Source organism: Anastrepha ludens, chromosome 5, assembly GCF_028408465.1.
Source record: "Anastrepha ludens isolate Willacy chromosome 5, idAnaLude1.1, whole genome shotgun sequence".
In the NCBI taxonomy this organism is placed as follows: domain Eukaryota; kingdom Metazoa; phylum Arthropoda; class Insecta; order Diptera; family Tephritidae; genus Anastrepha; species Anastrepha ludens.
In genome coordinates, this window is record NC_071501.1 from 125,980,911 (window position 1) to 126,005,659 (window position 24,749).

General features: G+C 37.5%; 1 protein-coding gene across 2 annotated transcripts in view; it reads right to left on the reverse strand.

The window, feature by feature from the left end:
• LOC128863906 (protein nubbin) overlaps window positions 1–24,749 on the reverse strand; it is a 90,186-nt gene that overhangs the window by 15,966 nt on the left and 49,471 nt on the right. The window contains exon 1 of one of the 2 annotated variants that reach the window (XM_054103320.1): window positions 4,621–5,999. The exons of the other annotated variant lie outside the window; for it this stretch is intronic. Coding sequence (XP_053959295.1) covers window positions 4,621–4,729 — 109 coding nt within the window. The 5' untranslated portion in view covers window positions 4,730–5,999. Of the gene's footprint in view, window positions 1–4,620; window positions 6,000–24,749 lie in introns of those variants that run through there. 2 annotated transcript variants of the gene reach the window in all.

A 24,749-nucleotide genomic window follows, 5' to 3' on the forward strand; every position in this document is an offset into this window, starting at 1 on the left:
TGACTAACCGTTATAATCTTAATGAAATTGCGCAAAGTGTCAATAAACATTTTAAGTTCGAGAATACATATTTACACCAACAGCGAGCCTCTATCCACATTGTGCATGTGCGTATGCATGTGCGTATACCCGTAATGGTAGTAGTGATTGCCAGATTTGGTGCGGCAGCAGCTATTATTAATAACATCCAACAAGTAACGGAACACAATTGTCAATTGTTATGATTAATTGGCATGTTAGCTATCTAAGTGCGTCTAACTGTTCTAACACTTGCGTTAAGCTAAGAAACGAAACGCTGCCACATACTCCGTGTACGTGTAAAAATGTATATATGTATGTAAGTGAATGTGTATTTGTGTCCCTTAAATCATTACAATAAGTTGCAGTGTAGATATGTGTGTACGTGTGTGTGTGCAGCTATTGTCAGCTTAAAAATCGAATAGCAAATACCTACACACACACATATGTAAGTTCAGTAGATTAAGTTCATATTAATTTATTGATTTAACCTTAAAATGACTGCGCCAATATCATGACAGTTTAAAACAACATATCATCTCACACAATATACAGGGTGCGTACGTTAGTTGAGGTATGTGTATGTAAGTGGCTATAACTTTCCGAAACTATTATTTTTCTTTTTGCTCTTTTTCAGATAAGACTGGGAGGACTACGACTTAAGAGGACAGATAGCTGTAAAATTTCGAAAAAAAAATTTTTTTTTTTTCATAAAATGTTAATATTATATATTCCTTTAAGAATACATGTGTCAAAAAAAACAGTTACGTTGTATTCAAACTTAAGAGGCGTTTTTCTCAAAACTGTATTTTTCGAATTGGCGTACACGATAACTCGAAAAGTTATTGACCGATCTCCCTGAAATTTTGCACACATCTTTTCTATGATATTACTTTATATGTGTTTCAAGTTTTCGAAAATTTTTCGCAAAATAATTTTTTCGAAGCAAAAATAGTAGAAAAATTCGCCCCAAAATACATTTTTTTTAAGCATTTTATTTCGCGAATTTTTTTTCCATTTTTTTTAATATATTGACTTCTTCATTTTAAATAATTTTAATGAAAATCAGGGAAAATATGGCCGTTTACAACTATCTGTCCCCTTAACTCGAGAAATGAAGAGACATGCAGTTATCGTAGCTATATATGGAAACCCCTCTGAGGTCTTTCATAAGTGCGCCCCCACATCCGTTCATAAGGTTGGCTGTGAATTGAAAACATCAGGTGGCGATGCAAAATCTGTTGCAAAACGCAAAAAGCTCAAGGAATGTTCTGACACAGCAGAATTTATTCAACAAGTGCAAGCGATCACTGACTAAAACCCTTCAAAATCAATGAGGGAGGGTTCTTGCAAGGGAGCTTAATATTTCAGAGGGTCTTATCCGCCGAGTTGTCTATGAAGATCTCCGGTATAAGTCATATGTTGTGGAACAACATGTAGACGTTCTGACGAAAAAAATGTTGACCAAGACCAAAAGATCGGCCGCAAAATTCACATATGGCTGTGTTTCAATTCTACAGAGAAGTTTCCAGCTACTGTTACGGTTTCAGATGTTCTGAGCAACAAAGAGCATCATGCCACCACATTTCTTTACTCAAGGATTTCGAGTGAAATCTGCTCAGCTTCGGAGCCCACTGTGGGCATGTAGCATCAAATTTTTCATAGGAAAACCTGTTCCTAAGATCGCTCGCTTCTCGCTTCTCTGACGTGCAGAGGTGGCATAAAACTGCAGGTCTCCCCGTTTGTGAAAAAACATCAACGCACATTTTATCATTCTAGTGTATCATGGCCGGAGATTCGTACGTACGCACTTCCGAATGGTCGTCACACACCAACTCTTTCAGGGCTCCACACTCGTCCAAGAAGTACTAAATGAAATCTACAACTTTTTAAATCGTAACGTGGGGCTCCGGATCTGGCGGCCATAAGGCCAAGTTGGATAAAGTTCCGAAATGTCAGTTTTTTTGTTAGTCATGGTAGTTAGAGACACTTTGTGGGATGGTATTTACTGTTTTATATACATATGTATGTATGGATATACAACGAAGGCACGGTGAAAAAACTTAAATTTCCAAACGAGGATGACGTGACTGCTATAGCATTCCTCCATAAAATAAGTGAAAACTGAAATATTTATTTGATTTATTTATTAGAAATTGTAGCATACTTATATTTTATAATTTATTAACGTATTTATTCCTATATGGCAATACCTTCAAATTGTTAAGATTTAATTTAAAGTTTTCTTATATGGCAATGCCCTAAAATTGTAATGACCACTAGATGTCTTTTTCAAACTGTAAATTTGAATTTTCCAATGGCCTAAAATTGTAATGACTACTAGATGTCTTTTTTCAAACTCTAAATATGAATTTTCTAATAGGATTGATTTTGCCTATAAAAAAGGCTGCGCGCTTTTGGAAAGGACACATTCCGTTTGGTAATCGGCGGTGAGCAGAGCTTAGGTGCTTGCCAATAACTACCTTTGTAGTGTGGACAGCGTTGGCTGGCCGCTAAATGATGGTTACTGCTAGCATATCTGTACTTGCAGTGTGGACAGCGTTGGCTGGCCGCTGCAAAACAGGTGTTGCTCTTGCTCGTGCAGCTTAGCTCACTAAACGGTTTTGTTTTCCGGAGTTTTTATTACAATTCAAAATACGAGAGATATATTTTACGAAAACGAAACACACCGTTATAAGTTTTAAATAATAAACGAAATACAGCGTTACAAATATAATTATGGATAATTATATTGTGGCCCTTTGGCTTTATGCTCTCGCAGAACCATAGGAACTTATATATGTATTGCATTACGAAAGGCCCTGGTACCTATTAATGTATTATAATATTTATATAATGCAAATTATTCATAAATTCAACTACATTATTTAATCAAGTCCTCTTTGTTCCACACCTTAATTTTCCAAGTTGTAGAAAAGAAATACTTCCGGGCACAAATAATTCCCAATTAAATTTTGAAATAAAATAAAATAAAATAATATTACAAATCCATAAATTTTATTTGTACCATTATTCTAAAAGCTGATAGCTATCATATAAAATATAAAATGCGTGGTAAGTACTTAGACTTTAAGTTTAATACTAAAATATCCTTTTGTTTTGCACAATAAAGACGAAGAGTTATGAGGTAATAGAATGGAAATTAAACATTGCCCAAAACGGGATATCCTTAATATGTAAAGGGTTTTCCAATAACAGGTGTTAGGTGTTAAACAGGAGAGATGATTAATAATTTTTTATGGCCGGAATTGATGTGGACAACCTTTATTTTCAACAAGATGGCGCTACCTGCCACACAAGCAACGAAATTTCCCGAACGTGTTATCTCTCGATGATCAAAGAGGTGATCACAATTGGCCACCGAGATCTTGTGACTTTTTTCTTTGGGGTCACGTGAAAGGATCGATTCAAGACCTCAAAGATGGAATTCGTGAGGCTATCGATGACATAGGGCAACCACTTTGCAATTCGGTTATGGAAAATTTCATGAAAAGGATATTGTCCTGTCCGTGGTCGTGGTGGTCATTTGCCTGATGTTATTTTCCACTATTAACGGCATACCTTCCTCTTTATAATGAAATAAACATCCGATAATTTATATTAAAAAATAGCACTTTTCTTTGAATATTAAAATAACACCTCTTATTGGAAAACCTTTTATTTATGTAAACGCTAAACGCTTAAACACTGATTTTTACTTTAATGATGTGGAAGCATTTAAATTATTTTGCCTAATTAATTGAAAATAATAATTAAAAAACTTTTTTAACCAATGAAAAATCCTCATAAAAACCCATCTGTTGTTCGGAAGGGGCATAAAAAAGACTGTAGGTCCCTCCAATCGTGGAAAAATGTCAAGATACACATCACAAATTGGAGGAGGAGCTCGGGCAAAAACATAAAAAGCATATAAGCGCCAATTATATATAATATTTAAAAAGATGGATACTCTGATACCAATTTACAATAAAAACGACGAAAAGTTTTGGCAAGAATCCGATGCGCTGCCAGAAAATTATATGCAATATAAAGGTAAAGAGAAAATCGCCTTTGCATTAGGATGTATCGAGGCTCAACAGCGAATCCTGCTTAGTTGGTAAAGCTCTTTAATACAGCGAAAGGTTTGGTGGCTTTGTTAAAATTCTTAGAAAATTTGTACTGATTTGCTATTATTTTTGTTTTTATATTATATATATTATTTTTATTTTTTCATAAGAACTTAGAAACATTTTAAAAGCAGTTTAGTTTCGGAAATACATTAGTTTCTCTACCTCAAAATATTTTTTCCATATTTTTTTCTATTTTTTTTTTAACCCTATAATATTTATTTACTCTACATTATTTATTTCTTACATTTGCGTAATTTTAATTTAAAAATTTTACTACTCAAAAGGCAAAACAAACACATACACAGTTCAATTGGTTATTGTAACTCAAAAACAAACTTCAACAGTTGCACGATAATTGCAAAACTCACTTCGAATAGTGCAGTAAAGAAAGAAAGAATCCGCATAAGTATGTCAATGTTTGTATGTATGTGTGTATTCCGCTAGAAATATATGTATGTATGCGTGTACTTACATCTATTCTGCATAATATGCCCACTGGTAGGTGATTTTACCAAATCATGCTTCAACAAATTGTTATTGTCTTTAGGTCCTGTGCTCCAACGTAGCTCCGACATAACCATTTTCACAAATTCTACACCGAAATATTTTGCTTTTCCGATGAATTAATTATTATTAAACTAAATTTCTATAATTTGTCCCAATTGTACTTTGTTGCACTTGTTGTCACTTGGAAGTTTATACGAATTTTGGAAAACAAATTTTTTTTTAGTTGATTTGAAGTTTTTTTAAGTTTTAAACACTGGCTTTTGGCATTTGCATGGAGTTCTGGCCGCTTTCTAGTGACTCATTCAGTAATATTATGTTCTACCACTCTCCGCACACATACATATGTACGTACATATCTACTCGTAGTTATAATTCTAAAGTTTGTGCGCTCATTGACGAGCATGACTTGATACGTTTATGTTTCGTAGAAAACTAAAACGCCGATAAGATATATTCCCACAGAACAGCTCGATGCCGTTGGCTATTCGATAATGTTTACTAATGATTATGTTTTGTTATTTTCTTCCATGTATGCGTATGTGCATATGCACGTGTATGTGGACGGTATTAATGCTCAGTATTTCAGGCGGTTAGACTGTAATCAATTTGGTATCATAGACGGATATGTTGTTGGTATTAATATGCTGCCTTTGAATATTCGAATGTTGTGTTGTATTTGCATTTGCATAGCGGAACTTGGCACGGTGTGTATGGTGTGAGAAGTGCCGGCGCAGTTTCTGTTTCTCTCCACACTCAGGTGTCTCCTTGTTTTTAATATTCGAAATTCCAATTAAAATGGTTAATTATTGCTTAGTATTGGCAACCTTCGCTATTCCAAATTTAGAGAATCAAATAATCGAATGTCTGATGCTAAGTGAGCCCGGATTGCAACTGTTTGAACGGCCCATCTTCGTGGTCCCCGTGAACTTTATTTCTTGTCTTCTCTAAAAGTTTTATTACATACAAATACGTGTAAGCTTGTGTGTGTGCAATCGCATTTGCATTTTTCCTACTTGATTGAACACTTCCCGAGCCTGAGAAGGCAAATTCTCATTTCTACCCCAAAAATTGAACACATTTCAGTATGATTTCACTCTTTTCTTTCTTCAGTGAATTTCTGGTTTGCTTCAGAATTTCCGCACGAGGGGAAACACACGTGTGCGATATGTATGTGAAGTGATTTTTTCGGGGATGAAGTCCACAAAACAATCGAATTCCGCTCAAAACCGGCGAATACGAATCCGAATGGCTCTGCGACTGCTTTGCGTTTGGCGATTTCCGCAGAGAACGCGTGATGCATAACACGTTTAAATGGTTTAACGATGAAACCCCAACTGAAATCGTTACCTTTGAAATGCTCTACATCTGAGCACAATTGAGTGTGAATGAATGCGCATTCATACATGCATGCATACATATGCACATGCATAGTAGCTCAAAGAGAAAAGGAACCGCACACAAGTCCAAAGGAAATGTAGTATGAATTTTTCATACTTGCAGTAGGATTCAATTAAAAATACAAAGTTTTCCAATTTTGCTTTTCGAATCTACGTGTTTCTAAGCTTAGTCAAGTTAGACACTCATGTCGTACTTGTGTCCATAATCCCTTTGTGGATCAAACAGATTCCACACAGTCGCCAATGCAGTTGAGCGGAAATGCTTAGTTTGCTCAGAGAATGTGAGCGGAATCGCTCAATGTGCGTATGTGTGTTTGCGTGGACAAGTAAGTGAATGGTTGTTGGCTTCCGGAGAGAAAAACGATACCTCTTAGCTTCTCTCTCTCTCAGCGCTCAGCAATATATGAAACCGAAGTTATGGTGTTTGGGTGACGTTTGTTTGCAAGCTTGCGCACATGTGCATGTGTGTGTCAGTGTTCGTGTGGCAAATGAGATTGTAAAGCACGCGCCAACAACATTTTATACATTTTAAAATTTTACTATACCCATTGGATTGTGCGGCTACTAACTGACACAGTGGGTGTGGCTTAAAATTTAAATTTAGTGATTTTATTTGCTGAGGCTGTTGTGCGCAGCAAAATCAGCAGAGAACAAAGAATCAAAAGCGGGGCTCGCCAACGCCATTCGCCATATGCGCTTGCACTTGAATATCGGCTGCTTGGAGCGATGGGGTGTATTGCTGGTGTTGTTGCTGCTGCTGCTGCAACTGTCGGGGCTGATGGTTGGAGGTTAGCGGTTGGGGTGGCGAAGGTGCTATTGGGGCTGAATTTTACATTTACATACACATGCCCATTTGTATACATGTGCTCACACACACATACGCTAATATTCATGTATTTACCTACGAACATAAATCCGTAGGTATATTTTGCATTATGAAAATTGTCCCTAACATTTATATGCATATGTGCATACACATACATAAATACATATACATATGTACATATATACTAGTATACATACATATACGGCAGCCGTATACTATATACTTTTGGTTATGTGCTTACATACAAACATGCCGATATTACATAAATTTGTTGTAGTCATATTCAGTGTAAGCTCTCCCACATGCATACATATGTATGTAGATAATGACACATATGCAAACATACAAATGTGTAAGCTTGAGCAAGTATGTATGTATATGGCATACATTAGTTGCGCCCAGGCTCCCCATTTGCAGTGCTCTGAGTTTTTCATTGGTTGGCATATTAAATTTTTCCGATCTGCAAGACGAAGTTATTATTGTTTTTCTTTTTCTTTTTGTTTTTTAATTTTCTATTTTATGAATTTCAGACTACACTTTACGTTTTATAACTATTGATTGGGTGCTACCTTATTTGGATGTGCATACATATACATACACAATTGGGCAAAACATTAGCAGCATTGTCTTTTGAGTCATAGATGCTAATATTTTCAAAAATATATCACATAAAGTCTACAGATAAAAATATATGTACTTCTGCAGGTTAATACACCGCACCTTCACATGCTGGACATACTTGGGTATGTAGAGGTGGATTCTGTATAATTTAGCCAAAGTTACGCGAGTATTTTGGGATAGCTGAAGCTTTTCATCCGCAATAGGTGGTGGTTGGACTTCGATGACTGCATTCAGAGGTCAGGAGTACCTTCCTAAAGTCCCTAAGTATCTCTCAATGAATATCATTTACCTTTTGTCTGTATACTGTCCAGTCCAATAGTTGTAGGATCGTTTTGTCCTGCATCTCGTCGGGTTTTAGCAAGTGTTTTCAGGGGTGAAACATTCGGTATCACCCAATCCCAAAACATTCCCATGGAGGCCAGTTCTACGTTACCAGCCCCGTCGAGTGCACCGAAAAATGTCCCTCGTTCATTGCATGTTTCAAACGGCATCTCATAACGGCAATTATTCCGCATTAATTGCTGCTATTTTAGTAGCGCGCAAATTCTTGTCTGTGCAAGGCGAAATTATAAAACCAAGAGCGTTTGCTTTTAATTTAAAAGTTTAAAATGGTAGTTTTACTGTGATTTATTATTTTATAAATGCTTTTGATCACTTTATCTCGTTCTCATATTTATGTAGTGGTTTTAGTTTAGAACCCAAAATATTCCGCTTTGTCTGAATTTGGGCAGGGAAAAATTTTAGCATGGAGAGAAAGAGGCCTTACAATGCGAGGAATTGCTTCAAAATTAAAAAGAAACAAGACTGTGGTTCTGCTTTACTTCCATTTGAAAGAAAAGTACGGATGCCCAAGAGAAGTGGCAGAAAACGAAAATAAGAGATGTTCGGGAAATCAAACGTTTAGCTATAAATAAATTAAATTACACTGCTGAAATTGAACAAACTCTTATTTTAGAAGTTACTACCCGAGAGCATTAAATTTTACAAACGGGTTCTAGTCTAAAATACGTAAATCGAGTACCTAAACCTAAGTTAACCACTCGAAACAAACAGGCCAGATTGAAATTTGCAGAAAAATACCAATTTTGGAAAATGAATGGGAGATAGTATTTTTTCCGTTGAAAAAAATTTAATCTGGACGGCCAAGATGGTTCCCAAATAGATTGGCATAACATACGGAGCAAAAAGGAGGAGGGAGGGAAGGATCCTAATTTCGAAAGGGGTTCTGTCATAGAGCAGCCATTAGTGTCAAAGGCAAAACGCCTATATGTTTCATATTCACAAAAATGAATAGTGTGAAGTATATAGAACTTCAAGAAGAAGCATTTCTTACATTGTATGATAAAAATTTCGATGAGGAGTGGATTTTTCAGCATGATAACGCTGACGTTCGTGCTTCTAAAGCCACAAAAGAGTTTTTGGCAGCGAAAAAATACGAATTTAAGAATGGCTTGTCTGCAGCCCTGACCTTAACCCAATCGAAAATGTGTGGGCAATACTTTCTAAATCGGTTTTCAAAAATGGAAGACAGCGCTAAAAGCGTCAGCATAGCGATTAATGTCCAGTGGTCAATATATTATAAAAAACTTACCCAAATTGTAATGTATTCATTTTTATAAATACAAGCCCCTAGCCAACGAAAGAACGGCAATAAGATATATGATGAAAAATAGAATGTTAAATGTTCCGTTATAAAGAAGAAAAAGCGAAAACTGGGGATATTTCATTTTCTTCTTTTGGTGCGCGTTGTTTGTTCGATTGTCAAGGCCTGGTGTTGGATAGGCCTCATATTACTTATTAAAAAATAAATATTTAAGAATTAAAAAAAAAGTCAACCGAAGAGGCTGGAAATAATTATAAATCGATTTTCGTTCTACAGATTTTACTTTTCTTAATAACCAATTTAAGTTTCGTGAAATGTTCGCTTATTTCTGGGTATTTTTAAAATATTTCTCACTAAAAGTTTAAATATATTATTAAAAACATAAATTCTTAGCCCTAAACTGACAATAAAAATATAAGAAATTTAGTTGGTCTTATAATTTTTCGTGTGGTGTACACTTCAGTGTTTTTGCTTTGAAAGAGCAGAAAGGTAGGCTACTTGAAAAATTACTCAGCGAAACTTCAGTTTAGTTTTAGCACCAGAACTGTTTTTTTTATTCCGAAAGCTTTGGGATCGAAAATCTCCGCTTTTATTTTAAGTATCAAAAAAATAGTTTTACATAATTTTAATTCTGTCATCAAACAATCTTCATTCGATAAGTGGAATTTTGCCTTCTTTCGCATACAATTTTTAAGGTCTCTAAGAGAAAATATGAATTTCATTTCAATTTAGTCCTTTATTTGCACAGATATTTTGAGTTAGGAAACTTTTAATAGCACTTTTCAATCCGCATAATTTACTATTAATTTTAAATTTGTCTACAATGCAAACCCATTGACTAAGTCCCTCTACGACACCCTCAAGTAAAGGGTGGATTACTCTGAAACTGAAGAGGATGGCAAAGGACAAATCAGTGGGAGATTTAGGTGCGAATGACTTAGTAAAAAAGTCATATTGCAAACAAAGGTGGCTGTAGCTGCCTAGCTTAGACACAGGGTATGTACATATGTATGTGTATATGTGCGTGCATTTTTCTGTTGATTTTGTGGTGTTGCTATGCAAAACCCAAGCGCAATTAACGTTTTTGTTTTCCGAACAGTAAAAAAATAACCTTCAAAAAATTTGTCTATATTCTCTTACTTTTTTTATACAACGAATTTCTGAGCCGAAGAAAACTCTAACTTTTATTCAAATATACCTACCGGTATTCAAACGAAATGCCATAAACAGCATACAGGGGCAGCATAGCTACGAGTATATCTTTGAAACATCGTCGAAAATAGAAGAAGTCACTTTTTATTATATTCACCTTTTCTTGGTTTGTTTAGCTTGTAAAATAGACAAAAAATAAGAGAGCCATGTAACCATCGTAAAAATTTTCAGAAACCATAAAAACTGACTTTCGGCGGCAGGTAAATTTGGTCGAACAAGACGAGAATCCTGCGCAGTTGCATTGACACTGCAATCTCCAATGCGCTCTGGCATACCGACAGCATAGCATAGATACTAAAAAACGTGTGCGCATGCAGTGCAGGCGCTGCGAGAAAAATCAGCAAAATACGAGTTATCTGGTGGAATATTTTGATGTTTTTATTTGCGCTTCACCAATTAGTGCGCTGCTCGGGCGAAGGATGTAGAAGGAAGCCTCGCATTAACCTCTAATACAATAGTAATAAAAGAGTTTTTCCGAAAAATTTTAAATCTACACATACAAACTCATTTATGTGTATTTAAGGTTCGTAAGATATCGTAAAATAAATGGTTGAGTTAGAACTGAAAGGGAAAAGTTTATTATCCAGCATGCACGTACACGCCAATACTCGCTTATAAGCACATACACACATACATGCATACATGCATACATACATACGTGTATGTACTCGTGAGTAAGTAATTAAAATTAAGCATTCGCTACTTGGCGTAATTTAAGAAGTCCACACACCACTAAAACCCGTACGTATGTAAATATGTAATATATGTACATAAATATGCATGTATTTGTGCGTGATATTCAAATTACACACTTCCAGCCGAAATGATTTATCATTAATTTCATTAAGATAAACATGCATTTGGGCAACAAAAAAAAACTGCTTCTCGCACACAAGAAAGCAGAAACTGTATTGCCTAAGAAAAGTACACTTTTCGGGATTATCGTCTGAAAATTCAATAAATTTTAAAGATCTCGTTTATTCCCCAATATTGTAGGTATAAACGCAGGAATCGTGAGAAAATACGTTAAAATCAATAATAAAACATTTTTTCGTTAGATTTTCTTCCATAAAGGGACACAAAGACATTAAGTGAATAAAAAACGTAAATGCAATCTATGCATTTTTCCGCCACATACCTCTAAGGCCGAATGCAGCAGGACAAATGCATAAATCTACCCTCAGATTGTGTAACGACTGCACAATGAGCTGTAAAATAGTTCGACACTGTCAGTACGAGCCCAAACCAAGTGAAAAAGCCAACAAAAAACGGCTACCAAAAACAAAAAATAACACTGACAAGCACAAGAAAAACGGCAGAACAAATTTCAGAGAAAATTGCAATAAAAAGCAAATCAATGTAAAGGCTGCCAGCCTGCCGAAAAACGTTCATAAAAAATGAGCAAGAAAAATCTAGTTTCTTATGAAATTTTAACGCCAATATGATGAGTTCGTGTGTCCGTACGTCTCGTCACGGCTGACTCAACTGTGCAGCTACCTGAGATGGCAGAACCGTTAAAAAACGTTCGCTCTGTACTGATTTACCTTTCTGGGTGCAGTGAACAAACACACACATATGTACGTAAACGCTACTAATAAGGAAAATGTAAAAAAGATGGTAAAAATTGATGAAAAGTAAAAAGTGAAAAAATTGCAAGTTTGTTATGGAAAATAGGGGTAGCTTTCAGGAATAACAAACACTCGTCGAGCAGCTACAAAATAGCGTTTATGATTCAATTTTGCGCCAACTTTCATACAATTCAATGATATTCACTGCATTTGCTAGTATATATGTACATATGTGTAAGTGTATGCGCATGGCTGTTTGTATGGTCGATGCTGATTTGCAATTTTTTCCGGCAGAAATTTTATTTAAAGGGCTTAACTCTCAAGTGGCTCTTCTGCGTAACGGAATATTTCACAAAACACGATTTTTTAATAAACACAAGCATATGTATGTTTGTGTGTATGTGTGGATTTGAATAAATGCTCTAAAGGGGTTTGATTTCAAGCCTGAACTGCCGAGAATCATTTCTTATAAAGAATGCAAGTAAAAAAATTTGGTTTATGTATATGATATTTTATATGTACCTATAGGTATTTATTAGCAGAGTGTTAAATTAATAGCTTTTTGAATAGAAATCGTTGCCCTTTGAGCATAGCAGCGTTACATAAATAGTCCTTGGCAAAGGACTACACCTTGACAAAGGACACAAAGTTTTTGTTCGTCAGGCTGCAAATATTTTGGAAAACAAATCATTTGCCCTATAGACGATTTAGAAATTATATAAACACTTATATACACATACCGTCATTAAAATACATAGGTACGCCCACGTTTATAGGGAAAAAAACAAGTTTTTTAAATTAATAATAACAGATATTCAATTGCACATGCATTCTATAATAATAATAACTCAAGAGTATTCTAAAGCTTAAGGCGGCCACCGAAGCCGAATGGATTGGTGCGTGATTACCATTCGGAATTCAGACAGAAGATAGGTTCAAATCTCGGTGAAACACCAAAATGAAGAAAACGTTTTTTCTAATAGTGGTCGCCCCTCGGCAGGCAATGACAAGCCCCCGAGTGTATTTCTGCCATGAAAGAGCTCCTCATAAAAAATATCTGCCGTTGAGAGTCGGCTTGAAACTGTCGGTCCCTCCATTTTGTGGAACCACATCAAGACGCACGCCACAAATAGGAAGAGGAGCTCGGCCAAACTCCTAAAAAAGGGTGTACGCGCTAATTATTTATATATATACGAGATGTGCTCAAAAAGTATCGCGAATTTTGAATTTTCGCAAGTTACGTACTACATCAGAATTTCGATTTTTTTGTGGCAATATGTTGGTACTCACTCGTGCTTGCACGTGTTTCGCCTCGTCTTCGATTTTTACTTATTCAAAAAGATGGATCAAAGAACCTGTATCAAATTTGGGGGAAAAACGAAATTAAGTGCGCGGATGCGATCCGAATGTTGACAGTGTCATACGGAGAAGCTACTTTGGACCAAAGCAACGTTTATCGGTGATACAAAATGTTCTCAGAAGGCCAAAAAGATGTGAACGACGAAAAGCGTGTCGGACGCCCGAGCACTTCAACAACAGACGTAAAATTGATGACGTGAAGAAAATGGTATTGGCCAATCGTCGAATCACCGTTAGAGAAGTTTCTGAGGACCTAGACATATCGATTGTGCATGAGACGGGTCGCCGCAAAATTCGTACCAAAACTGCTCAATTTCAACCAAAAGCAGCATCGCATGAACATTGCTAATGGGATGTTGGACTCTCTCGGCGACGACCCAAATTTGCTCCAGAAGGTCATAACTGGTGACGCATCGTGGGTTTATGGTTATGACGTGGAAACCAAAGCTCAATCATCTCAAAGGAAGCTACCAAGGTCGAAAGAAGCGCGCTAAGTTCGGTCGAATGTAAAAGTTTTGCTTACCGTTTTCTTCGATCGTAGGGCGTTGTGCATCATGAGTTCTTGCCACAGGGTAAAACGGTCAATAATTACATTCATTACATTACATTACATATGATTATATAATTAGTTATTCTATTCCGTGTTCGCGCAAGCACGGAGTACATTTCACTTGGCTCCACTTGCCTTGGATTATCGATGTGCCATTGATTTCGGATTTCCACCAAAGCTGGTAGACAGCATGCAGACAGAATTACTGTCTTTCCATTTCACCAAACGAATGTCATCGAATTTTATTTTTTTGATTTATTTAACTATTTGTGTTATGATCAACTCACGTTTTGTTTTGGGTTACGAAATGGCACAGGAACTCATTCAGAATTGGTTTATTGCCGATTGTGAGCAAACAGTGGGCCTATCTTTCCGATAGCTTTTTAACGTTCATAAACTTAGGCAGAACTAAAATCTCTGATTCGTGTTATAAGTTTAGAGCCTCTTAATATTCGCGCAGCTTCATTTTAGCTTTAAGTTTTAACATAAAATTTGATGTAATATAATTTAAGTAAAAAAATGTATTAACAATTTTTGAGGCACTCAATGCTCGATTTCGAAATAACTTCGCAAATAACAATCAAATTACACAACTTGTCCACTCACCAAAGAATGGTTGCAAGAACCGTTAATTTTGAGTCAACATAAATTTTCAAGAAGAATTCAAATATTAACTTCACGAGTAAATGACAAAATCAGATTAAAAACCACCTCACGTTTCTTTAAATGAGATGCTTCATTGCGCTGCTTCACTGTCATAATTCCTCTTCTCATTTTTTTTCTTTTTGCTGCTGTGAAATGGGGCCTTTTCTACTTCTGTTTTTGACACATCCTCTTCGTCATCAAAATCCTTTAGCATCGATGACTTTGCAGTTTTTCTGTCAACTGCTCTAATTTCACCGGCCAAATCGAGTCACATATTTACTTAATGGAAATGCAACTCTCAGCAATGTTGTTGTACTACAACATATTCACCATACACAAAATGTAGTTTCATAAATTAAAAAATTCAACAAAAAAGGAAACTCCGTACAAAGTGGCAAACTACTAAACATCCCGAAGATAAGGCAAAACTTAACAAATCAACAACCGAATTAAAAACATTATTAAAACAACACCAGGATAAAAATCTTGAGAATTACATACATAACTTGGGGGCCCCGGCAGTTAACAATTATTCCCTATGGAAAGCAACTAAAAACTTAGTCAAAGCAGTTCCACATAAACCTCCCATCAAAACATATCACGGTACTTGGGCAAAGACCAATAAAGAGAAGGCAAACACACTAGCTGAACACTTTAAAACAATATTCTCAAACGAAAAAGACAACCAGCACATTGAACAAAATGTAAATACGAGTAACCCAGAAAAGAGAATGAAAATGACAACCTCAGCAGAAATCAGATATCATCTGAAAAATCTGAATAGTAAAAAAGCACCGGGCTTCGATCTAATAAATGGTAAAATACTAAAAGAACTACCTGATGTAGCAATTACATATATACGACAAATATTCAACAGCATATTAAGGACACATGCTTCCCACGCCTCTGAAAAGTGGCACGAATAACGGCAATCCCCAAACCAGGTAAAAGTGCATCAGAAATGACATCATATCGCCCTATCAGTCTCTTGCCCATTCTTTCAAAAGTGTTTGAAAAAATACTCTTTGCCAGATTAGACAAAATTCTGATAGAAAAAAATATAATACCAAGCCATCAATTTGGATTTAGACGACAGCATTCAACTGTGCAACAAGTCCACAGAGTTATAAACAAACTATTAAATGATATGGAAAATAAAAGGTTCTGCATAGCTGTCTACCTGGATATTGCAAAAGCTTTTGACAGGGTTTGGCATAAAGGACTACTACATAAGCTCAGCCAAATATTACCACGGAATCACTTCACCATTCTCAAAAGTTATCTGGAAAACCGACATTTTTTTATAAAGTTCGAAGACGAATGCTCAAGCATGATGCAAATGACAGCAGGTGTACCCCAAGGTAGGGTCCTAGGGCCTCTATTGTACCTGATATTTACAGCAGATATACCGATTCCAACCACAAAAAATTGCATGATAGCCACATTCGCGGATGATACGGTTTTAATGGCATCGGATAAAATAGAAAAAAACGCGACTGACATTCTTCAACAAACAATAAATAGCACCGTATCATGGTTCGATAATTGGGGAATAGAAGTCAACAAAGATAAATCGGTACAAGTAATATATACAAACAGAAAGCCTAAGAAACATAAATTAACAATAAAAAACAATGAAATAAAAATCCTTCCTAGTGCAAAGTACCTTGGCATAACTATAGGTGAAAAACTAAATTGGAAACGACATATACAAAACAAACGAAATGAAATCAAAAACAAGTTCAGACAATTATATTGGCTGTTGGCTAAATATTCAAAACTAAGCCTTAACAACAAAGTAGTGATATATAAATCTATAACCTCACCCATTTGGAAATATGGCATTGAAATCTGGGGCACAGCAAAAAAAACCAATATCAAAATAATTCAAAGGACGCAATCTAAAATACTTCGAACAATAACAAAAACAGGCTGGTATATACCAAACGACGTGATCCACAGCGACCTCAATATCGGCACAATAGATGACACAATTAGAAAATACAGCATCAAGCATATAAAACGACTAACAAATCATCAAAATGAACAAATGCACAAACTACCACAATCGGAGAAAGCGGGAAAACGAAGATTAAAACGATTAACTCCAACAGAACTCACAATTTAAGAAAACAATAAAGAAAAACAAAAATAATAATAATAATAAATAATAATAATAATAATTAATAATAATAATAATTATAACACAGAAAATAATATAATGTAGCATAATCTGAAGCAAAATTGAATGTTTATCTAGCATTGGTTAGAGAACAAAGAATTCCAATACTACTTTAAAAATAATACTTATTGTTAAAATTTAACAGATTGTAATTTAAAAAGGGAAAAAATAAATAAATTGTACTATAAAAATGTATATAATAAAAATGTTAGTGAGCCAAAACCGAAATTCAAACGCAAAAGCATAAACTCCATTTTGAAAAATATTAAAAAACGGCAAATCCAACATGTCGCTGTGATTTAGGTCTACTATGCAGATGCATGTGTGTACGCAAGTGCCATACAATACACATTTATGAGCGCATAAAAAGCCAACCAATAGCCAACTGCCGTATTTAAATGCCTATGGAGTATTCAAATTCCAACAGAAGGGTTGAAAATTTACATAACCCAAACACATGCTGCCACTCACACACCCGAACTAAAATCCATTTTTTACTTAAATCAAAACTGGCTACGCCACACATACATACACATACAAACACACACGCTCATCTCTGTCACCCGTTTCACGTGCCATCAAATGCAAAGCTGCCAGGATTTGAACCCTTTTTTTATCACACACGTACATGCAACCATACACAAGCTTACGGTTAAGTATGCAAAGCAAGGGCATTTATGTTCCACAACTCTCTCCAAAACCAAAAGTGCTATGACGCCCAATGGCCCGAAAAAGGGGTGGATTTACATACTGAGCTGCATAAAAAACAGCCATACACGCCGAGTACGTGGCCCTGAAGGGGTAACTGCCATCAAATCAAAATTGAGCGACAAAAAACTCCAATCAAATGCACTCTTGCTTATGTATGCAAAGGTATGTGTATATGAGTGACTGTATGTATGTAAATGGGAAATCAAATGTTGCACACAGAGGAATTCGGATATCAGCTTTGGAGCATCCAATATATTTCTTTTTTTCAAATAAAATATTAATATTTTTATATAAATTATTAAATTAAAAAGATTATAAATTAAATAGTTAATATTTAGTAAATATTTCTGTCATTTGTTTGTAGTTTTTGAGAAGTTCCTTCTCGCTAATTTCCTTTGATTAAATGTTTTACCACTTTTTTTGGCTGTTGGAAAATGAAAGCGAAATTAGGCGAAACTCTCTTTTGATCCTTAATTCAGCTGCATCTGTTCCTTTGTGCTCTTTTACGTAAAATCAAAAGTTATCGAATAGATTTGAGACCTGCAAAATCAATTGCCCACACCTGTACGTATGTGCGTATGTACGTAACAATTGAAAAATTGCTATAAATTTGGTAGGAGAAGAATGCCAAATACACAATGCGAGCACAACAAAACCAGCCTTTGCACAGTTATGGCCAGGTGTAAATCAAAGTCAGTGTGCAATGGCGAAAACAATAATCGCAACAACAACGGCAGCAACTATTGTCAGCTCGTAAAGGTAACGCAGCCACCTTGCCAGCGTGAGAACGGCAGGTTTCTCAAAAGACAAACTGGGAGGAACCACTAAAGAATGCACACACAGTCACAGTCATACACATACAAACACGCGAAATGCATTCATGCACACCTACTTATCTCTGTGTTTGGCACTTCTATTCATTTAGCAATGAATTACTCCTCAAATTATCCTTGCCATTGTGAATTTTTCGAATATCCTGTGCATACAGAGCAAATGACAATGCAAATGATTTACTTTGAAAGTCTTAGACGAGCTGAGTCTTTTCAAACATCTTATGAAAGATGTTCCCACATTTATTACGCAAATGAGAAGTTTGCAGTGCCACTGTCTTGAACATACATACATATATACACATGTACATATGTACGTATGGAGATTTATACAGATTTTCTATTTATTAACACAATAAATAAAACACAAATGCATTTATATAAAAAGGTTGTTGAGTACACGAGATTTTAATAATTTTTTAAATCGGCTTTCACATTTCATTTAGTACTGTACTTCGTCCGTCCCCAGCTTGGGGGCATATGTGCAATTCCTTAGGATTTTCCAATGTCCGCGCGAGTCCAGCGCAGTTGAAAAATGCAAATACTTACATACTTACTTAAACATGGTTTGCAAATTTTTTACAAACTTCGTTAGATCTGGTTTTATAGTCTTTCATCTCTCTCAGATTTATCGATTATTTTCAAGTGCCGTAACTGTTGGCCCTTTTTTCAAAAAATAATCTTCAAATTATTTTTTCTAACTTTTTACCATAACAGTCGAACAAATGCAAATATTTTGTGACTCTGATTTGTGTTGAATCTCTCCGATAGTCTTGAGACGTTATCCTTAAAAAAAATATTCGCATAAGTGTATTTTACTTAAAGGAGGCGATTAATAAACAAAATGACCTTTAAACAAATAGCCTCAGTATAACAGTAAAATCCGCTTATAATAGGCTCTATAATCTAACTTTTTTCGGGACGCAGAAAACCTTTAAATTAAGAACCGTTAAATAATTTCGTAAGGCAAACTTTTTTTCTTCAAGTGCAATAGCAAAAAACAATGCACCATTTTTTTAAATAGTTTACGTGGTAACAGCTTATTCCGAGTTATAAAAAATTTCATTTGCATCTGAGAGTACTTTTTCCTATCCATGAGGTGTCTGATTCGAAGATTTTTTAGAACTAAATATAAAATTTAATTTCTTGAAAGAAAGTCGGTGAGTTTTGTTTTGGTATATCGCTCATTGGCACAAAATTTTGTAATGTAAACTCTACCTGTTTAAGTAAGGTAATTAGGTCAGAAAATATTGATTAGAATTGAAAAATTCCTAGGTTTTCAGTTTTGTGATAACTTCAACTTTTATTATAACTTATTAACATTAGAAGCTATCACTACGTTCTTATGATTTCTTTCGGTTAAATACCAAACTTGTAATGGGCAAAGAAAAAAAGTTTTCATAGGCTCGAAAAATGGTACATGGAATGTAATTCACGTATTGCGCGAGTAGTGGGAACATTACTGGCATACTTCGTTTTAAAGTTTTCCCAAAAAAGGGTAGAGGTTCCTAAGAGGTCGCTGGGGAATATTACACCGAATCCTTTCCAGCAAGTAGGGACAATCAATGACTGCAGTACTGATATTATTATTAGAGGAGAGACAAAGTATAGACCTATGAATTTTTAAGGACTTGAGACTTATAAATATGAGGCGAGTAACCTATGCTAACCAAGGATCTCTCTGCACGAGGTAACCCACTTCTGGGAAATCCTCCCGTCGAGCAATCGACGGCTCGGGCATCGGATGTGCAGGCCCGAACCCCACAATCCTCTATGACCGGAACTGACACCCAGGGTTCCGGAGGAAGCGCACTACTAGTGGTGAAACATGGCACATTGGCTATACCAATGGAGAGCCGAGTGAGTGTGAGCGATATACCGCCGTCGAAACGGTCTGATGCAACTGAACAAGTTGTGGAGGATGTGGAGATGGAGAACAATCTCTCAGTAGACTCAGACGGATCTCTGGTCTTTGACAACGGTTAAACCTGGTGTGAATCAGGTAAGTACCGGTAAAAAGACCGAAGTTATTAGAGATTCGAACGCAAGGCAAGGACTCAAGCTCCGTCAACTTCGACACCTGTAACGGAAACGGAAAAGCGTGGCAGAACAGAGGATTCCTCTTTAGCGTTGCGCTCTTCCGGAAACGAAACGGGGTCTGTGCCAACGACCGGGAAGAGGAGAAAGGCAAAGAAGAGGAAAGTCGAGAGACGGAATTCGGAAATGCCTGCATCCTCGACCCAATCCAAGGCAGACAAACCTTTGCCTGACAAGGCAGAGGCTAAGGGACCTCAAATGTCGAATGACACTCTTCGCGAGAATGGCAGCAAAGGCAATGACGGTGGAGATACATACCGACAAACAAGATGGTCTACTGTCCAAAGGGCAACAAGACTATCTTGACAGCTATCTTTGGAAAGCTATCGGTGAGTCGAAAGACGTGCCGACGTTCGAGGGGAAAAGCGTGGTGGACGGCATCGTAAAGGTGCACTGTTCCAATGCTTTTTGACACGACTCTCTGGAGAGTACACTCGTGCACCAGGCAGAAATCCGCTACCACTTCGGAGGCGGGTTCCCACCTGGTACTGGGTATCGATCTATGGTCCCTCAAGGTTCTTAAGTCGAAGTACGGGTGCCGTCCTCACCTACATCTGGGGCGGATCCAGTTCCGTGTCCAGGATAAGGTGGAGGACAAAGCGTAAATATACTCAGTCTCATGACTGAAGTAATATTTACACAGATAAATCTGCAGCATAGCAAAGCGTCTACGGCTGTCTTGTGCCGTAGGCATGCAAAACTGCAAACAAACCCACACATAATACTTATACAAGAACCATGGGTATGTCACAAGCGTATCTGTGGTCTAAGTGCTATGTCGTGGGGACAAATACTTCATTGTGAAGGGAATGTGAGACCGCGAGCATGTATTATCATGCCGAGGTTGATCGAACACACGATGTTAAAAGTGCTATGCTCCGGAGATATCGTTGCTGCAAAAATAAAGTACTTGAAAAGTGGGAACAGTGTCGAAGCTATCATAGTTTCGGCCTACCTACCCTACGACTCTTTACAGCCACCTCCTTCGAGGGAGCTAATAGAAGTGGTCAAGTACGCAGAATCCTATAATCTGAGGCTAATAGTGGGCTGTGATGCAAATTCACAGAACATTGTGTGGGGAAGCAGCAAATGCAACCCCAGAAGTCTCAAGTTACTTTATCCTGTCATCCGATTTGGTCATCCAAAACAATGGTAACAAACCAACTTTTGTGACCAGAAGGAGACAAGAGGTGATTGATTTAACACTTACCAATAGGTCAGTTGGAAATCAGATCAACCGATGGCGAGTTTTGGAAGAGGACTCTCTTTCTGATCACCGTCTTATCGAATTCCGACTGGGAATTGACATAATATCAATACCTTCCGGTAGGAATCCTCCAAATGTGGACTGGGACAGGTATGGTGAGCTTGTAACAGAGCGATTACCAAACCTGAAAAAACTCAAATCAGCAGAAATGATTGAAGATGCTACTAAGAAATTAGAAGGTACTTTAATTAATTGCTTTGAGGAACTGTGTCCACTCAGGCAAAGCAGACAGGGGAAAGCGGTTCCTTGGTGGAACCCGGAACTGTCGAAGCTTCGTGTACGGTCCAGGAAACTTCTTAATAAGGCCTTGAAGACCAAAACATAAGAGGACTGGGCCAATCATCGACTTACACAGAGAGAATATAAGAAAAAAGTACGGCAAGCCAAACTTGAATCCTATAGAAATTTCTGCAGTAACGTCGAAGAAATGAGGGAAACAGCGAGACTTTGTAAGGTCCTTCATTTAGACCGCTCAGTAAGGCTGGATTCCATTCGAAAACCTGATCGTTCATACACCATTTCCAAATCGGAAACGTTTAATGCTCTACTCGAAACCCATTTTCCGGGTAGTAGAACTCTCTCTGAAGTTGAGAGTGGCATGAACAATGACGGTGGCAACGGTGGAACCTCTAGGTACAGCTGGTATATTGCTAGTCGGATAGTGACAAGGGAATCGATAAGGTTTTCCTTATCTTCCTTTGAGAACTTTAAGTCCCCTGGACCTGACGGAATATATCCAGCAATGCTTAAAAAAGGAGGAGACAGGCTGATTGAGGCCCTGAAAAGGATCTTCACAGCCTGTCTTGCATTTGGTTATATACCATCCCAATGGCGACGCGTAAGATTAGTATTTATTCCGAAACCAGGAAAAGATGACTATTCCCTAGCAAAAAGTTTTAGACCAATCAGTTTGACATCGTTCATGTTGAAAAGTCTGGAACGAGTGGTGGAAAAACATACTCGAGTGGGGGTATTGCCGAGAAGTCCACTTAATAGAAATCAACACGCTTACCAGAGTGGAAAATCATGTGAATCAGCCTTACACGATCTTGTTAGCAAGATTGAAGCTGGGCTGGAAGCTGACGAGTACACAATGGGCGTGTTCGTGGACATTGAGGGGGCTTTTGATAATGCCACTTTCGGCTCGATATGTTCTTCTGCCGAACGACACGGAGTTAATCAAGCCATTATAAAATGGATATACTCCATGCTCCCTGAAAGGCTGTTAACCGCTGGTGGGAGCGACGACGAGCAAATCACAGTCAGGGCCAAGCAAGGATGTCCCCAAGGGGGTGTTCTTTCTCCGATGCTGTGGTGCTTCGTCGTAGACTCCCTATTAGTGGAGATGCAGGAACTCGGCTTTCACGTCCAAGCATATGCGGACGACGTCTGTGCGCTAACATCGGATAAATCCTTAAGGAGGCTTTGCACGAAAGTGCAGAGGTTTCTTGACAAAATCGATGATTGGTGCATGAGACAAGGTCTTTCCGTTAATCCGAACAAAACAACCATAGTCTTGTTTACGAGAAAACGGAAATTGGATGGACTCAGTCTTCCAACACTGAAAGGTGTGACACTTGGTCTTTCCAACGAAGTTAAATATCTAGGAGTAATCTTGGATAAGAAGCTGACCTGGGAGACACACGTTTCACTGAAGGTGAATCGTGCATTGAAGATTTTTCAGCAATGCCGTAGAGCCTTTGGCAAAACTTGGGGTCTGAAACCTGCTGTGGTCCTATGGATATACACGGCACCTATCAGACCAATCATCACTTACGCTTCTGTGGTCTGGTGGTTAAGTCCACAATCCGGGAACTATACAGGCTGCAAAGAAGTGTATGTTTATGCATCACGGGTGCCATGAGTACAACCTCTGGTGATGCCCTAAATGCTATGCTTGATTTGCTCCCCCTGGATCTTAAGATACAACAGGAAGCAATAAAAGCAATGTGTAGACTCCATAAATATGGTTTCTGGCACGAAGATGGAACTTCGGGACACAGAGAAATCTTTAAGTAGCTGTCGGAGCAGTATCCACTGTTTTTGGCACCTAAAGATGACCTGATACCCACAGTTTCATTCGGAAGGAAATTTGATGTCAGATTGCGTGAGCAATGGAGCAATCCAGAATGCATGCAGGGAGGTTTGACGGATATTTTCTTTACCGATGGGTCCAAGACTGAAATAGGGTCTGGAGCCGGATGGTACTTAAACGATAGTAATAAGTGTCACTATGCTATGGGGGGAATGGCAACTGTTTTCCAAACAGAAGTTTTTGCCATCCTAAAAGTAGCCGAATGGATAATCGAGAGGAGATGGAGCGGGAAACAGATTGGAGTCTTTAGTGACAGTCAGGCTGCATTGAAGGCCCTGGAGAACGCGAAGCAAACCTCAAAGATTGTTCAAGAATGTAAGAAGAAGCTTAATTCTGTCGCAAGATAAAACAGGCTTGTACTTATATGGGTTCCGGGACACTCCGGTTTTCAAGGAAACGAAATTGCCGACGAATTGGCCAACCGTGGATCAGCGGTGCCCCCACAAGGGCCAGAGCCAATAATCGGAATCAGTCCCGCAGGAATCAAGAATTGGATCAACGACTATGTAGGCAATCTACATAAAGAGCGATGGTCCGGTCTAGAACGCTGCAGAACTGCAAAGTGTTTTGTGACAAGTCCGAACAGAAAACTGTCACACTTTCTACTAAAACTTAGAAGGAAAGATATTCGGTTGATGGTCGGCATCATTACAGGACACAACCCATGGGGTCAGCATATGACCACCATTGGAATCATCGAGGACCCGGTATGCCTGTCATGCTTGGAGGAGGCGGATAGCACTGAGCACTTTCTCTGTGAGTGTCCTACCTTTGCTAGAGCGCGACTACGAGTATTGGGTTCCGATGTCATGGGAATGAGTAATATTCGTTCTCTAAAACTGGAGGATATTTACGGATTTGCCAAAGAATCTGGAAAATTCTCACAGGACTAACTATCTCTATCTCTGTCTCTATTCTTTCCTATCTCTTTCTCTGATACTTTTCTCCCTCCCTCCTTGACTATCTACCGCCTTTCCAGAGCTTTAAATACAATGGGCTTTTTAGCCTGAGTGTTTTAGGAGCCACCAAATCTCCTGGTGCTCCTTGGATCGACCTCTTCAAATTCAAATTCAATTCAACCTATGATGGCATGGGATAAATAAAGTTCAGAGGCTAAAGGACATATTTGAG